General features: G+C 62.3%; 3 protein-coding genes across 4 annotated transcripts; 1 reads left to right on the top strand and 2 right to left on the bottom strand.

Moving 5' to 3' along the window:
• The first annotated feature begins 1,998 nt into the window (after positions 1-1,998).
• On the top strand, positions 1,999-5,771 carry LOC113992638. Of its 2 annotated transcripts, none has more exons than XM_027730120.2 (5): positions 1,999-2,076; positions 3,045-3,171; positions 3,774-3,848; positions 4,227-4,325; positions 4,528-5,771. In XM_027730120.2, exons 1-5 carry the CDS (start codon positions 2,059-2,061, stop codon positions 5,574-5,576), a joined length of 1,368 nt encoding a protein of 455 aa, XP_027585921.1. In that variant the 5' UTR covers positions 1,999-2,058; the 3' UTR covers positions 5,577-5,771. The 2 variants fall into 2 exon arrangements, with proteins under 2 accessions (XP_027585921.1, XP_039246758.1); XM_039390824.1 differs by having other exon boundaries at positions 4,525-5,771.
• A 6,145-nt stretch (positions 5,772-11,916) lies between these two features.
• On the bottom strand, positions 11,917-14,347 carry LOC113992643 (cathelicidin antimicrobial peptide). Its single transcript, XM_027730130.2, has 4 exons — positions 13,789-14,347; positions 12,888-12,995; positions 12,715-12,798; positions 11,917-12,052 (listed from the first exon to the last, which is right to left on the bottom strand). The coding sequence occupies exons 1-4, from the start codon at positions 14,212-14,214 to the stop codon at positions 11,942-11,944; spliced, it is 729 nt and encodes a 242-aa protein (XP_027585931.2). The 5' UTR covers positions 14,215-14,347; the 3' UTR covers positions 11,917-11,941.
• A 35-nt stretch (positions 14,348-14,382) lies between these two features.
• On the bottom strand, positions 14,383-15,903 carry LOC113992645. Its single transcript, XM_027730133.2, has 4 exons — positions 15,038-15,903; positions 14,849-14,953; positions 14,689-14,772; positions 14,383-14,580 (listed from the first exon to the last, which is right to left on the bottom strand). Exons 1-4 carry the CDS (start codon positions 15,482-15,484, stop codon positions 14,401-14,403), a joined length of 816 nt encoding a protein of 271 aa, XP_027585934.2. The 5' UTR covers positions 15,485-15,903; the 3' UTR covers positions 14,383-14,400.
• Positions 15,904-16,134: the final 231 nt, after the last annotated feature.

The following is a 16,134-nucleotide window of genomic DNA, read 5'->3' as shown; positions in this document are numbered from 1 at the left end:
GGGAAGGGGAGGCTGGAAAAGCTGCTCCCAGGGATGTGGCCTGGGGGCCTGGGCATGTGACCGGTGTCCCCTGGGAACCGGGATGGGGGGCACGGGTTGGGCCCTGCGGTGCCAGGGAATGTTCCCCTCCGTCGGTGCTCTCCCTGCTCCCAGCTCTGTTATTCCCAGCCTTCCCCCGCTCTGCACACAACCGACCTCTCTCCCCTGCGCCACCATCCTCGAGTGCCCGTGCTCGCCTCTGGATCCGGCTCTGGCTCCGGATCCGGCCACGGCCACAACGGCCACGGCAGCGGCCACGGCACAGAGCAGCCACAGCCTCATGGCCCCGCTCCAGCTGCTCCGGCCTTCCTGGCTGTCCCGGAGCCGCCAGCTCTGTCCCACACGGACCTTGGCCCCGGATGTCACCACAGTGACACCGGGGGGTCGATGGGAGCTGAGCTGCCGAGGAGAGGAAGAACCACCCTGGATAAGGGATGGAGTGGAAATATCTCCCCAAAACTGGTGTCTGGGGGGGTCCTGCTTTTCCTCTGCACCTCTCAGGGAGCCGTGTGATCCTGGAATGGTCTGGGCTGGAAGGGACCTTAAGGATCATCCCATCCCAGCCCTTGCCATGGGCAGGGACACCTTCCACTATCCAAGGTTGCTCCAGCCTGGCCTTGAACACTTCCAGGGATGGGGAAGCCACAATTCCCTTCATCCCCTCTGCGTTCCAGGACTCCAAACAGTCTGGATCCCAGAGCAGCTCCAGGTGCTGGAGGAGCTCTGAGCCCCCCAGACTGCTCCAATTTTGTGGGATGACGACCACAGGGCTGGGAGGGCTCCCAAATTCCAGATCTCAAATGCCACCCCGTGTTCCCTGCTGTTATCCATATGGATGAAGATTCCCTGTGGGAATGGGATGATCCTGGCTTGGCTCTGACGAACAGTCTGGACCCAGAACTTTGAGGGACACCAGCACAAAAAGTAACTTTTGCCCAATTATGGGTGATTTTAATATTAAAATACATCTATATATATGCTAATGAGTCTTATGATGCTAATGAGGATGTGACTCCACCCCTCAGCTCTGGGTTTGGATCTGCCACAGGCAGTACCTGAGGCGGGAGATGGGATTGGGCTGGAATGAGGGGGCAGGAAATTCCCTGGCACAGAAGAAGAGCCAAAGGGATCTTGGAGACTGTCCTGTCCCTGCTCCGAGTGGGAATGTCGCCCCTGGAAGCTGCTCCGTCGGATCCTTGTTAATCCCACATTAACCCAATATTATCCTGGTTATTGGGCTCCTGCTTTTATCAACGGAATTCTAGATCCAGGTGTCTGTTGCCCCAATAAACCCCACAATTCCAGACTCTGGGATCCTTATTAAGGCCAACCAGACTCACTGTGCCCAGTCAGTGACTAATCTTGACTCCTCTGCTTCCTGGGGATCCTTGGGACACGATGGGATGTCATTTATCCCGGATTTCTGACTCTTAATGCCAAAGACGTGCAGGCAGGAGAAAGGGATTACACAGGAAATTCCATAGCATAAATGGAGGGAACCACTTCCACAACATCAAGGGGGAAGGGAATTAAGGAAGAGTCAAAGACACAGGACCCTTGGGAGAAATCCAGAGTGGAAAAACCCGGAGCTGGGTCAGATCCAGACAGTTTGTGCTGGAAAACCTGAGAATTCTCCCAAGATTTTTGGGGATTCCAGGAGAAGCCAGGACTTTGGAGCCCAAAGCGGGTGGCAAGGGGCGGGATCCGCGGGGGGGGCCGGGCTCTGCTCCCGGGGAACAAGGGACAGGACGGGAATGGCCTCGAGCTGCGCCAGGAGAGGGTCAGGTTGGACACTGAGAAAATTCCTTCCTGAGGAGGGCTGTCCCCCCCCGGGCAGGCCTGAGGTCCCTATTCCAGGAAGGATTTAATTCCCGGTGAGGTTTAACTTCCGGGTCACTTCCGGGTAGACAATGGCGGCGCTTCCGGAGTGGGCGCGGCCTGGGCCGGAAGCGCGTGCGGAAGAGGCCGCGGGACCCCCCGGGAACCTCCCAGGACCCTCCCGGGCCCCCCCCGGCTGCCATGGCGGGGCAGGCGCAGGTAGGAGCCGGGCACTGGTGGGGGGAGCCCCAGGACGCCCTTCCAACTCCCCGGCCCTCGATGTTCCCCCGATTTTGGGGGGGTCTCGCAGCCCCTCCGGGCAGGGGCTGGAGGGACTCGGCCTCAAATAGCCAGGACCCCATCACACCCCCAAACCCCCCCTCAAAGCCCCATCATAGCCCCCATCGCTCCCCGCCCCATCCCTCACCCTAAACACCCCCACAGCCCCCCAAAATTCCCATCATACCCCCTATTACCCCCACAAATCCCCCATGCGTGGGGGGATCCCCATCATACCCCCCATCACCCCACAAAACCTCCATCACCCTCCAAAACCTCCATCACCCTCCAAAACCTCCATCACAGCCCTCCAGTCACACCCCTCAAAATCCCCCTCACCACCCAAAATCACCCATCACCCCCCAAAGCCTCCACCAAACCCCCCATCACCCACCCAATACCCTCCATCAAATCCCCCCCCAAGCCCCCTGTCCCACCCCGCTGAAAGCCCCCTCAACATTCACCCCCTATCCCTCCCCTCCCTCTCTCCAACCTCTCCTTCCCTCCTTTTCTTTGGGATCGATCCCAAGGATTTCCTGGGATGGGCCATGGGGTGTCACCAGGGGCTGCCCAGAAAATCCCACCCAGCTTTGTGTGACCTGGAGTCCTGGAATATCTCAATCCCTTGGGATCTCCTGGCAGGATTGGGAAAACACATCCCAAGGTGCCGGATTCTAGTGTTTGATGCTGGATTTCAGCCTGTCCTTCTCTTAGATCCATAATTCTCCCTGCTATGGGGCCCTTCCATGGCCTCATATCCTGGGAGCTCCCCTGGGGTGGGAATAGCACCTGGAAAACTGAAAATCTAGGAAGGAGGGTGTGATCCGTGTGGGAAGGTGTGATCCCTGTGGCTGTGATCCCTGTGGCTGTGATCCCTGAGCAGGGTGTGATCCCTGCTCCCTGTGCAGGTTCCGGTGACCTTCGAGGACGTGATGGTGTACCTGAGCCGGGCTGAGTGGGACTCACTCCAGGCGGGACAGCGGGAGCTGTACCGGGACGTCGTGTTGGACACCTATGAGCTCCTGACATCCCTGGGTAATCCTGGGGCTCATCCTGGCGGAAATTCCCTTGGGTCTCACACCAGCGGCTTCCAAAGCTCAGAATCCCAGAGGCACTGAGGTTGGAAAAGGCCTTGGAGACCCCGAGTCCAACCATCCCCCAGCACTGCCAAGGCCAATCCGTGTCTCCAAGTGTCACATCCACACGGTGCTGAAATCCCTCCAGGGCATCCATCCAGGCTGGACAGCCTTTTCCATGAAGAATTTTCCCTAATAGGGGCTGATCAGGGAGTTTAGTGCTGGAAAAGGCTGGATTTGGGTCTGGTTCTAAGCATCTCTGGAATTGTCATCCTGGGGATGGTCAAGGAGTGCAGAGGGAGATCCCACCCCCGGGATGAGCAGGAGACATTCCCTGGCTGGGAAAACCCATCAGTGGAGTTGGGAGGTGGTTCCCACACTCCCATCAGGGCTCTGCCTTCAGCCTTGGGAATAAATCACTCTCTAGCAGCGTCTCCTTTGTTTTCCCACATCCCAGAGGTGTTTCTGCACAGCCCGGGGTGTCCCAGTCCTTGGTTTTCCCATGTTACCAGTTTATTCTCATGTCTGGGAGTAGGACAACACTGTGTGTCCCATTCCCAGGTTATCCAGGCCCCAAACCCGACATTCTGTACCGGCTGGAGCGCGGGGAAGAGCCCTGGATCTACCCATCCTCAGGTGAGCAGGAACATCCCCAGCTGGAGTGGTGGCTCCTTCCAAGCTCCAGGTCACCGGTACATCCCTGTGTTCCCACCTCATCCCTGTCTGTATTCCCACTCCTCGCTGCCCGTTTTGGGGGGTCTCCCCCATTCCCTCCCCATGGAGGGAGATGGAGGCTCTGGAGATGCTGTGGATCTGCTTGTCCGCCTCTTCCCATGGAGCAACTTCCCCCCATTCAGTCACTTCTGAGCAGGGACAAGGACAGGGCTCCTTCCTCCATCCCCATGGTCATGGAATGGATGGGATTCCCATCTGGGATGGGGACAGGGCTCCCTGCTCCATCCCCATGGCTGTGGAGCAGATGGAATTCCCAGCCAATCCGCTGTTTTCCTGCAGGACACACTGGGAGCTGGCAGGAGGAGCCGCTCTCCAGCTGGTGGCCTGGATCCAGTGAGAGTCCCAGGCTGGAGGAGGGTCCAGATCCCCCAAGTCCAGGTGAGTTCTGATCCCTCCTCTTCCTCTCCTGAGCCCCAGGAGCTCCGGCTCCATCCTGGTGCCACTTCCATCTTCTCCCACCACTGGACCCTCCCAGTGTCCAGCAGAGCTTGGATGTGGAGCCTGGACTGGGGAGAAGGCATTTCCCTCTCCCTGCTCTGGCCAGGAAGGATCCAAGGCCTTCCCACCTCTCTCCCAGCAGGCCAGAGCGCTCCAGGGTGTCTCCAGGCTCAGAGGCTCCTGAAGAAGTTGGGCTGTGTGGAGGGAAGGAGCGAATTCCCATTGGAAGAGGCTGGCGGAGTGGGAAGCCAAGCCCAGACGAGTCCTGTGAAGGAAGGAGTAGACGTTAAATGGGGAGTCATGGAAAACCTACCCCAGAGCGGGACATTCCCACCTCATTGCATGGGGGAACAGCAGAACATGGATCCTCAGGAGCAGCTGCAGGGGGACCCCAGGGAGAAGAGTCCCGGGAGCACCCAAAGCCATGGATACACCTCGGGAGAGTCGCTGCTCCCCCAGGAGCTGCAGAAGCTGGGAACGGAGGAGCTGAGGGAGGCTGTGATGAAGGATCACAGCTACTGCCTGCAGAGCACGCTGCAAACGCCCAGCTGTGCTCCGGGGCCCCGCTCCACGGGGGAACACAACTATTTCCCAAAGCCCTGGGCACATCCCAGATTCTGCTACGCCTGGAACCACAGGGCTGCAGCTGCCCAGGCTGTGCTGAGCCGGGCGCTGATGCAGCGATCCCGCGTGGGTGGGATCCTCCGGAAAGACAAGGACATCCTGCCACGGTACCGGCCCTACTGGAGGGCGTTTCCCTGGAGCTACAGCTCCCGATGCTGCGTTCCCGTGGAGGGGACACATGGAAGGGATTGTACTCCCGAGGACCGGGATGGGCCGTGCGCCCTCCGGAGCGACGGGAACGCTGGAGGGGGGACATTGGACACACAGGGGATTTTGGGAGTGGGAAGTTCACCCCAAATGTCGGCCGCCAGAGTGAGGCCTGTGGATGGTCAGAGGACCTGGCAGCTCCAGGGTCCTGGAGCTGAGCAGAACGTTAAGGGATGTGTGGCATCCGGGAAAGCCGAGGTGTCGTCACTCCAAGGCCTGTTCCGGGCGGTGCACCAGGCGGTCGGGCAGATGTTGGACTCTGTGTGCCAGAGGCTGGAGCTCCAGGGGTTCTCCCAAGGGAATAGCATCTGGCCCATCACCATCGAGATCAACAGCGTGGAGGAGATTGGACAGCTGTGATTCCTGGGGAAAACTGGAATTTGAGTCCCTGGGGAAACCTGTCAGGGAGGGATCTGGGAGGAGAAACAGTGCAGGGGTGTAAAACTGGGAATGTGGGGCCTGTGGGAAAGTGGGATTGACTGGGAAACTTTGAGGAAAGGAGAGGAGCAGTGTGAATCAAAGAAGGAAATAAAACTGAGCAAGGGGAGGATTGAATCATGGAATCATGGAAACATTTGGATTGGAAAGGACCTTAAAGCCCATCCAGTCCCACCACTTGCCATTGGCAGGGACACCTTCCGCTATCCCAGGTTGCTCCAACCTGGCCTTGAACACTTCCGGGGATGGGCAGCCACAGCTCCTCTGGGCAACTTGAGCCAGGGCCTCCCCACCCTCACAGGGAAGAATTCCTGTCCACTATCCCATTGCACCCTGTCCTCTGGCAGTGGGAAGGCATTCCCCCTCTCCTGTCCTTCCTAACTGGTGGGTGGTCGGTGTTTTCCAGCCAGGATGTGCCCGATCACTCCTGTGTTTCCATCTTTCCATTAAACTTCTTTAGTGAAACAACCTCCAATCAACAAAACTCTGTCACAGGGACATTGTTGTGGCACCAGACTCTGAGGAGGAAGTGAAGCTCCCTGAGTCCAGCCATGGGAAGAGCCAGGAGGAAGCATGTCCAGGGAAGGGAATGGAGCTGGGAAGGGGCTGGAGCAGTAGGAGCAGCTGAGGGAGCTGGGGGGCTCAGCCTGGAGAAAAGGAGGCTCAGGGGGGACCTTCTGGCTCTGCAAGTCCCTGACAGGAGGGGGCAGCTGGGGAGCCACTTTGTCCCTGTTCCATGTGGGTCACATCCCTGTTCCCATTCCCGGGACCCCCCGGACCCTCCGCCCGCCCCGGATGCGGAAGCGGCGCCACCGCCCAATGGGAGCGGGCTCCGCAGATCACGTGCCGCTCTGCGCCAATCACAGCGCCCGACGCAGGCCCGGATGTTTTCCGGCCCTCCCAACATGGCGGCGCCCAGTGAAAGCGGTTAACGCTCCACTTCCGGGTCCGGGGGGAACGCACCGTGCGGGGGGCGCGGCTTAACCCGGAAGAACGCGGGCGGGTATTTACGGGGAGGCCACGCCCCCGCGCGCCGCGGTTGCCATGGGGACGCGCCCCGTGCTGTTGCCATGGGAACGCGGGGCCGCTCCCACCGCTTCCTCCGGAACGGAAAACCGGGATACGGAGGGGCTGGAGAGAGTCCGGAGCGGCCCCGGAGGTACTCCGAGGGCTGGAGCCCCTCTGCTCTGGAGCCAGGCTGGGAGAGCTGGGGGGGTTCCCCTGGAGAAGAGAAGGCTCCAGGGAGAGCTGAGAGCCCCTGGCAGGGCCTAAAGGGGCTCCAGGAGAGCTGGAGAGGGACTGGGGACAAGGCATGGAGGGACAGGACACAGGGAATGGCTTCCCAGTGCCAGAGGGCAGGGCTAGATGGGATATTGGGAAGGAATTCCTGGCTGGGAGGGTGGGGAGGCCCTGGCACAGGTTGCCCAGAGAAGCTGTGGCTGCCCCTGGACCCCTGAAAGTGTCCAAGGCCAGATTGGATGAGGTTTGGACAAACCTGGGATAGTGGAAAGTGTCCCTTCCCATGGAACAAGATGATCCTTAAGGTCCCTTCCAGCCCAAACCATTGCCAGGCCATTCCGTGATGCCCCAGCTGTGCCCTCCCTTCGGCTGCATCCCGCAATCCCAGAGTGGTTTGGATAAGAAGGACCATAAACCCCCTCCCCCCGCCCAGGTGGGATCAGTGTCCGATGGCTCCGTTCCCGGGAACGAGTCCAAGACAGACCCGTGGGCGTTCCGGAATGGGGAGGGACAGCGCGATCCGGGAAGGGCAAATAAACCCAGGGAGGGATTTATGAGCAGGAATTCCCCCAGCTCAGGGTTTGGTTTTGGGCAGGGAGGGTGGTCAGAGTTCACCCTGGAATAGAAACTTCCCAGTGAAAACTCACCAGATTTTCCCTTTTTCATCCCAAAGTTGCCTCCGATGATTTTGTGGCTGTTTGGAGCTGGATCAGGGCTGGCAAAGGTGCTGAAAAATCACATTTAAATAAATCTGTTTTGTGGCTGTTTGTCTTGCTGTTAAACCCTAAGTGGGATCTGTCGGGAAAATGGGAGTAATTGAGGAGTTTTGGAAGGAATTGGGCAGGAATTTGGAGGGAATTTGGGAGGAATTGAATAATTGGAAGGGAATTGGGAAGGAATGGGGAAGAATTTGGAAGGGAATTGAATTTGTCAGGAATTTATCTGGAATTTGAAAAAAAATCAGAAGGAATTTGAGAGTATGGGGGGGACTTGGAAGGAATGGGGAAGAATTTGGAGGGAAGCTGGAAGGAATTTGGAAGGAATTGACAAATTTTAAGGGAATTTGGAAGGAATGGGCAACAATTTGGAAGGAGCTGGGAAAGATTTGGAGGGAATTGGGAAGAATTTCACAGAATCACACAGAATTTGGAGGGAATTGGGGAAGATTGGGAAAACAGGGAAAGGAAGACCAGGGAAAACCGGGAGAGGTTTCCTTTCCTGGAGAAGATCAGGGAAAATGGACACTGGGAGAGGTTTCACCTCAGTGTAGGAGGTACAGCAAGACCAATCATTCCCTGGAAGAACCTGCCCAGGGACATGTTGGAGTCCCCCTCGCTGGAGGGTGAACCTGGATGTGGTTCAGGATAATCCCACCCGGGGTCCCTTCTCCGGGGAAGGCTGGACCTGGTGGCACCTGGATCTTTCCGAGGTCACCCTGGGTTGTGCTGCGGGGCTGTGACTGACACCCTCCCTCCCTGGGGAGTTCCCAGTGCCACCCCCGGGGTGTTTGTCCCCGTGTGATTTATGAGGATGTTCTCCAAGGCCTCCAGCGACCCCGGCTCCAAACCTGCCATGTGGCTTTGGGGGGGTTGGACTGAGGGTCATCCCCGGGACACGGATCCGGGGTGTCCTCCTGGAGCTTCCTGCTGGGCCTGGGACAGAGCGGCCGCTCCCAAAGAGGTGTTTGGTCAAACCCCCCTTGTTTGCCCAGGGGGACAGGCCATAAATCAGCCCTGGGCTGGAAAACCCTGGCCGGGGGCGGGGATGTGTCCTCGGAGAGCCAGGGAATTGTGGAGGATGGAAAAGGCCTCTGAGACAGAGCCCAACCTTCCCCCAGCACTGCCAAGGCCACCCCTGACCCATGTCCCCAAGTGCCACATCCACAGGGCTTTGAAACCCCTCCAGGGATGGGGACTCCACATCCCTGTGCCGGGGCGGGACAGCCCTTTCCAGGAGGAATTTTCCCAATATCCAGAATAAATCTCCCCTGGCACAACTTGAGGCTGTTTCCTCCTGTCCCTTGTTCCCTGGGAGCGGAGCCCGACCCCCCCCAGCTCCCCCTCCTGTCACCCAGATGTGGGCCCAGGGTGGGGGGACACGGCGGTGCCCCCTCAGGGTTTGGGGGCCTGGAGGTTGAGCTTGTCACGGATCCAGATCCGACTGCACTGGAAGATGCTCTGGAAACGCTCTTTGATCCTGGCAAAGAACTCCTTGACCTTGGATCTCTGGATCTGGCTGAACTGGGAGGACAAACAGCGGTGTCAGTTTTGGGGGATGAGGAGGGGGGTCTGGGGGAGCCGGGACCCCCATCCCGGCCCCTTCTTACCTTGGTGGGAGCCTTCCCGCAGGAGAGCTCCACCGTGGGCTGCTGCTCCTCCAGGAACACGGAGCCCTGGCACCAGGTCAGTGCCTGCGGGGACACCGAGGGGACACGGGACAGCCTGAGCCCCCCTGGGCCCAGTTCCCCCCCACAGATCCCTCCTGTCCAGGGATGGAGTGTGGTTTCCTCCAGGGTGAAGCTCCGCAGGTCTGGAAGAGGGGACAGATCCCAGCAGCTTTCATCCCGTGCTCTGGGCCATCCACGGCCACGTCGTGTCTCACTGTCACTGTCACCCTGTCCTTGTTGTCCCCCTCCACGGCAGGGGGACCCCAAACCCTGTGGCCTCTTCCCCGCTGACCCACAGGTGACCCCTCACACCCGTCCCCACTGACCTGTGGGGGCTGGACTGGGCTCCTGGCCAGACTCATCCCACTGGGAATGTCCCAGTGTTGCATCCCATGGGAACGCCCCCGGCAGGTCCCATAAAAGCCCTTCCAGCCCAGTGGGAAGCAGGAGCAGGATGGGGCTGTGCCGGGCGCTTATGCCGCTGCTGCTGCTGGGGCTGGTGGGAGCTTCCACGCCGGGGCCCGACGGATCCACGGCGGTGTGGGACGGATCCATCCCAACGTCCTCGCCGGGATCCGGGACCGTGAGCTACGAGGCCGTGGTGGCGGCGGCCGTGAAGCTGCTCAACTCCAGGGCCGTCAGTCCCTACGTGCTGCGGCTGCGGGAGGCCCAGCCCCGGCCCGGATGGGTGGGTGCTCTGCTCCCCCATTCCAGGCACAGCTCCAGGCTCAGGGGATGGATCCAGCTCAGGGGATGGATCCAGCTCAGGGGATGGATCCAGCTCAGGGATGGATCCGACCCCTCTTGGGGCGAATCCGCCCCGTTTGGGGTCTGACTCCCACGGGGCTGAGCCAAGTCGGGGCTGAGCCGGACCCATTCCAGGCTGGATGTGGCCCCTCCTGGGGCTGGATCCAGCCCGGTGGGGGCTGGACACTGCGGGTGGGGGGTCCCTGATGGGTCCTGTCCTCTCTCCCAGCCCTCGGACCTGCGGAGTCGGCAGGAGCTGAGCTTCACCCTGGAGGAAACCACGTGCCGGAGCCCGGGAGTGGCCCCCACGGGCTGCAGGAGCCGCTGGCTCGGGGTGAGGAACTGGGGGTCCCATGGGGAACTGGGATCAGCGGGGGGGAACTGGGCCCAGGGGGGCTCAGGCTGTCCCGTGTCCCCTCGGTGTCCCCACAGGCGCTGACCTGGTGCCAGGGCTCCGTGTTCCTGGAGGAGCAGCAGCCCACGGTGGAGCTCTCCTGCGGGAAGGCTCCCACCAAGGTAAGAAGGGGCCGGGATGGGGGTCCCAGCTCCCCCAGACCCTCCTTCTCATCCCCCCAAACTGACACTGCTGTTTGTCCTCCCAGTTTGGCCGGATCCGGAGATCCAAGGTCAAGGATTTCTTTGCCAGGATCAAAGAGCGTTTCCAGAGCATCTTCCAGTGCAGTCGGATCTGGATCCGTGACAAGCTCAACCTCCAGGTCCCCAAACCCTGAGGGGGCACCGCCGTGTCCCCCCACCCTGGCCCCCATCCGGGTGCTCTGCTGCCAATAAACATCCCTGCATCAATCCTGGTGTCACCCTGAGGGTCCCTGTGCCACCCCCTCCCCCTGCACCCCAGTGAGGCCCCCAGAGGGCTCCCAGGACCCCCAAATTCCCCCCATGCCCAGACAAGAGACTCTGAGGGCTGGGGACACCCTGGGGGTTGGAGGGTCATGACTGAGGGGTGTCACGAGTGGGGGGCACTCACTGGGGCAAGTTTGGGGTCCCCTCCCACCTCTTCCAGGCTGTGAAGAGGCAGAGACCCCCCTGGAAGCGCTGCCACCTCAGGGACCCCCCTGACACCCCCTCCCCAAATCAAGCTGCTTCCCGGCCCTGCTGTGCCATTTCTTGCCACACAGGGAGTCTGGGACATGAGGGGGGATGATGCTGATGGCAGAGGGTCTCAGTTTGGGGGGGAGTGGGATCAGCCCCCCTAAAACGGGCACAGCACTGTCCTGGCCCCATGGGCACCGCTGGCTCCCGGGCCTCCTCCTGGCACAGGACTTGTGCCCCCAGGATTGCCCCCCCGATCCTGGGACACCTTGGGGGTCCCCTGGGAGCCTGTCTCAGCTGTAGGGTCCCCACAGGGGTCTATGGGGTACAGACCCACGGGGATGTTGGGGGGACAGGAGGGGACAGCCCCAGGGGCTGCAGCCACGACCCTGCTCTGGCCACTTTTGGGGCTCAGGGACCCCTGTGCTCCACGTTCCTTCACCCCCAATGTCCCCATCCCAAACTGGGTCCATCATGGGATCTGAACCCCCCCACTTCACTTGCAGCTCCCTGGGGGGGTCACGGCCCCAGTGTCCCCCTGTTTCCCCCTGTTTCCCCCAGTGCCCCCCTGTTTCCCCCTGTGTCCCCCCCACCTCCCTTTGCCGTCACCACTGGTTTTGGGGGGACAAGATTCCGTGGGGATGATGATCCCGTGGGGACAATGACACCGTGGGAATGATGCCGGGGGGGATATGAATGTTCCCTTTTTTGGGGGCGTGCCCAGAGTGAGCCCATCCCTGTCCCCACATCCCCGACCCCACATTCCCTGGGGACCGAGCCCTCGGGACGGTGTGGGGGAGCAGCCCCCTGGGACAGAGGCAGGCGGATCCCGGTGCCCACACGGCCTCTCCCGGCCCTTTATTGCTCAGCCCAAGCCCACGGAGCCCCTGATGCCGATGTTGAACTTGATCCGGGGTCGGAAGCGCCGCACCCTGCCCAGGAAGCGCCCGAAGCGGCCGCGCTGGATCAGAACCGGCTGCGGGGGGGACACAGAGGGGTCAGGGGGAGGGGGGTGTGGGACCCCCACTTGGGAACACACCCAAGACCCCACACCTGGGACCCCACACCTGGGACCCCACACCCAGGACCCCACACCCAGGATCCAGCACTTGGGACCCCACACCCAGCACCCACCAGGTCACAGCGCCCAGGACCCCACCCAGGTCCCTGCACCCCCCTCGTGTCCCCCCCCCAGGGACTCCACAACCCCACACCTGAAACGCCACCAATGTCCCTGCACCCAGAACCCCACCCCTGGGACACCTGGGACCCCATGTGCAGGATCCAACACTTGGGGTCCCCGCTCAGGATCCCACACCCGCGATCCAACACCTGGGACTCCACACCTGAGACCCACATCCCGGACCCTGCACCCAGGTCACTGCAGCCAGGACCCCACCCAGGACCCACATCAAGGACCCACATCCAGGATTCCACCCTGGATCCCACCCAGGGCCCCCTCCCAGGATCCAACCCCTGGGACACCCCACCCAGAACCCGCTGGCTCCCCAGGATCCCCACCCCACCCTTCACTACCATCGTGGGGGCCCTTCTGGGGGGATGTGGGGCAGGGGGACAGGCACCAGCACCCCCCAGGGGTGCCCCCACCCACGGGTGCCCCCCGACCCCCCGACTCACGTCGGAGGAGACGTCGAAGCAGCGCAGGTCGAACTCGGGGGAGCTCTGCAGGAGCTGCACCGGCCCCGAGCACTCCTTGATGGCCTGGGGGGGACACGGGGACACCCGGAGTCACCGGGGGGGTGTTACTGGGACCCCCCGTGTCCCCCCTTCCTCCCCCTGCCCCTCCTCACCCCGTTCTCCTTGAAGTCGCAGTCGTTGGGGTCGGGGCGGGCGCTGGCGGCACAGTCCGTCTCCATCATGGTGAAGTTGAGCCCCTGCAGCGAGCTCAGCTCCACGCCCTGGGGGGCACGAGTGGGAGGGACACGAGTGGGGGGGTCATGAGAGAGGGGGCCACGACTGGGGGGGTCACGAGCGGAGGGAGGTCACGAGTGGGGCGGCAGTGCCAGGGCAGGGGATCGGAGTCGGTGCTGAGCAGGGGGAGTGGGAGGTCACGACTGGGGGGGTCTCGAGTGGGGGTGTCACTCACCAGGGTGGGCCTGGGGTTGGTGCTGTGCAGCCTGATTGGGGTGTCACGAGTGGGGGAACGTGAACCGGGGATCACGGGAGTGGGGTGTGAAGTGAAGGGGGTGTCAATAATGGGGGGGGTCACGAGTGGGGTGACACTCCCTGGGTGGGCTCAGGGGTTGGTGCTGAGCAGCTCAGGTGGGGTTCAGAGATCATCAATGGGGGGGTCACGAGTGGGGTGTGGGGGGATCACAAATGCGGGGTCACGAGTGGGGGTGTCAGTCTTTTGGGGGACTCACCGGGGTGGGCTCGGGGTCGGTGCCGAGCAGCCCAAGTCAGGGGCCACAAGTGGGGCACCAGGGATAGGGAGAGGGTCAGGGGAGGGGTGGGGGGGGTCCCGAGTGGGGGGCACTCACAGGGGTGGGTTTGAGGTTGGCACTGAGCAGCCCGAGTCAGGGGCCTCGAGTGGAGGTGTCACAAATGGGGGGTCACGAGTGGGGGGGACTCACCAGGACGGGCTTGGGATCAGCGCTGAGCAGCCCCAGTCAGGCAGCAGGAGTGGGGGGGGATCACGAACAGGGGGGTCACGCGTGACGGGTGGGGGGGTCCCGAGTGGGGGGCACTCACCGGGGCGGGCTCGGGGTCGGCGCTGAGCAGCCTGAAGGCGTTCTGCACCTCGGGCCGCTGGTTGTAGGAGTCCACGGCTTGAGCCAGCGCCTGGGTGTAGGCGAGGGGGGCCGGGGCGGGGAGGGCACGGGCCCCCCCCAGCACCACCAGCAGCACCAGCGCCCACGGGCTCGGCATCCCTGTCCCCCACGGCCACCCCGGCGCCACTTTTATCCCCCCGGGAGGTCGGGGACCCTCCCCGGGGCTTGGCTCTCCCCAACCCCGCTCCGGAAACACCTGGTCCCAACCCACAGGGCGGCCGTTGTTTTTTGGGGACACGGGTGGGAGGACACGGAGCCCCAGGTGTCCCAATGGACGGGCCGTGACATCGCCCCCCTCGGGGACTCCCAGGGTATCCCCATCCCTTGGAGCCCCTTGGCTGGCCATGGGGGGGGCGGGGGGCCCGGAGCCCTGTGGGAGGGGCGCAGGGGCCGCGGTGCCGGGTTGGTGCCCCCCGGGCTTGCACAACCCCAAACTTGCCCCATGGCTGTTTCCCAACGCCGGGGGTGCCTCCCCGGGCCCCCCCAAACCGTGCCAGCCCCACACACACAAACGTCTGACCCCGAAATCTCTTTATTCCAGCTCCGTTGGGGCCGGGGGGCGGCGGGATGACCCCCGGGGGGACGCGCTGGGGGGGCGAGGCCGCGGGGGGGGCCGCGAGGAGGAGGAGGATGATGAGGAGGAGTGACCTGGGTTGGCGCTGAAGGTTTTTGGGTTGCCAGGGGAGCGGGGTTGGGCGCTGCCACCGGGCTGCTGTGGGGAGAAATAAGGTGGGCTTCACTCCAGAGCCTAAAAACCCGACCCCAAAGCGGGGGACACACGCGTGTCCCCCCCCCAGGATGGGGGTCCCGGAGCCCTCACCGGCTCCTCGCCACATTCCACCATCGACAGCGGCACGTCGGGCAGGAAGGTGAACACGGACACCTGGGCCGAGCACCGCTGCACCTGGGGACAAGGGACCCTCAGCACCTCGGGGACCCTCCTGTCCCCCCCGGGCTCGGGGACCCCCGTCCCAGCTCACCCTGCCCGGGCGGCCCCGGCAGCCGCGGGGGTCCGGGGCGGGTTTGGGGCAGGGCGGCTGCCGGGCCGTGAAGTTGATGCTGAAGTGGGTTCCCCAGTCGAAGCTCTGCCGGGAGAAAAGATCCATCGGGATCCCCACGGGATGGGGAGCTGGGGGCACCCACCTGCACCCCCCCAGCCCGATTCCTACCGTCCTGGTGACTCCCAGCAGCTTGAGCAGCCGCAGGTCCTGCCCGTGGGTCTCCAGCACGGAGCGGGCCAGGTCGCGGGGGGCCGGCATTCCCGGCGGGATCGCGGCGCCCGCCGCCAGCAGCACCGCTCCCAACAGCAGCGCCATGAGAGCGGGACAGCGGGGAATTCTCTGCCGGCCCGGGATCGGCCCTCGGCTCGGGGCCCCCCGGCTCCGGCTCCAGGGTAAACACGGGCCCCCCGTTCCGCGGGAAGGGCTCGGGTTGCCGCTGTTGTCCTTGGCCCGGAGCCGGGAGGAGCTCGCCCGGACCTGGAGGGGATGCGGCGATGCCGGAGCTCGGCAGGGCCGATCCCCCTCCATGGCCCCTTCTTCCCTGGGCCTGCTCCCAGTTCTTGGCATGATGGAACAACTCCTGTCTTGCTCCTCCCGAACTGGGAGTGAGAGCATCCTCCCAGCTGCCGGGGAATAGAACCAGGAGCCCCCTTTCCTTTTCTGCTTTCTTTACATTATTTTGGGTTTTTTTAAATCCCTCTCACCCTGCTCAGATTCATCCAAACACCCCATCCCCAGTTTCTCCTTGGATTCAAGAACCCTGGATTTACCAAGGACTGCACTGGGTGAATCCCACTCTCCCAGTTTGCATTCCCGGCTCATTTCCCTAAAATTCAGTATCTTCCTGTCCCCTTTGGGGCCAGGAGCTCCCCTTTCTCTTTGCTTCATCCACAATGGTAAAGCAAAGGAATCCTTGGGGAAGAAATCCCAGGGAGAGCGGCTGGGGAACACCAGAATCCCCCGGGATCACTGTGCCTGGGAGCAGCACCCTGGAATCCCCTGGGACATGGACAGCCCCGAGCTGCTGCTCTTCCAAGGGTATTTGATCCAGTATTCCCATTCTTATGGACACAAATCCCGGGGGGGAGATGTGGGAGGGAGAAGGGATGATGGAACACCAGGAGAGCAGCTCATCAGAGCCTCCTCTGCACATGGAGAACATCGGGATGAGTCCTGGAGAAGGTGCAATGAGCAACAACTGTGTTCTGATCCCAACGTTCCTGGGTGGGTTTTTCCCTTTCTAAAGCATGAGCAGCATGGAAAGC

The sequence above is a fragment of the Pipra filicauda genome, unplaced genomic scaffold (genome assembly GCF_003945595.2).
Source record: "Pipra filicauda isolate LSUMZ 115617 unplaced genomic scaffold, ASM394559v2 scaffold874_size61936_pilon, whole genome shotgun sequence".
NCBI lineage: Eukaryota > Metazoa > Chordata > Aves > Passeriformes > Pipridae > Pipra > Pipra filicauda.
The sequence above is the reverse complement of the archived record's forward strand: the minus strand, read 5'-3'. Positions and strand labels throughout refer to the sequence as shown.

Excerpts from the sequence above, each read along its gene's own strand:
- LOC113992638 (XM_039390824.1), top strand. Across the intron at positions 3,172-3,773 it reads TGAGCTCCTGACATCCCTGG|GTTATCCAGGCCCCAAACCC; the intron begins GTAATCCTGGGG and ends TCCCATTCCCAG. Across the intron at positions 3,849-4,226 it reads CTGGATCTACCCATCCTCAG|GACACACTGGGAGCTGGCAG; the intron begins GTGAGCAGGAAC and ends GTTTTCCTGCAG.
- LOC113992643 (XM_027730130.2), bottom strand. The coding sequence starts at position 14,214 with ATGGCCAGCCAAGGGGCTCCAAGGGATGGGGATACCCTGGGAGTCCCC. Across the intron at positions 12,799-12,887 it reads GCGACTTCAAGGAGAACGGG|GCCATCAAGGAGTGCTCGGG; the intron begins GTGAGGAGGGGC and ends TGTCCCCCCCAG. Across the intron at positions 12,053-12,714 it reads GCTTCGACGTCTCCTCCGAC|CCGGTTCTGATCCAGCGCGG; the intron begins GTGAGTCGGGGG and ends TCCCCCCCGCAG.
- LOC113992645 (XM_027730133.2), bottom strand. The coding sequence starts at position 15,484 with ATGCTCTCACTCCCAGTTCGGGAGGAGCAAGACAGGAGTTGTTCCATC. Across the intron at positions 14,954-15,037 it reads TGCTGGGAGTCACCAGGACG|AGCTTCGACTGGGGAACCCA; the intron begins GTAGGAATCGGG and ends TTCTCCCGGCAG. Across the intron at positions 14,581-14,688 it reads TGGAATGTGGCGAGGAGCCG|CAGCCCGGTGGCAGCGCCCA; the intron begins GTGAGGGCTCCG and ends TTCTCCCCACAG.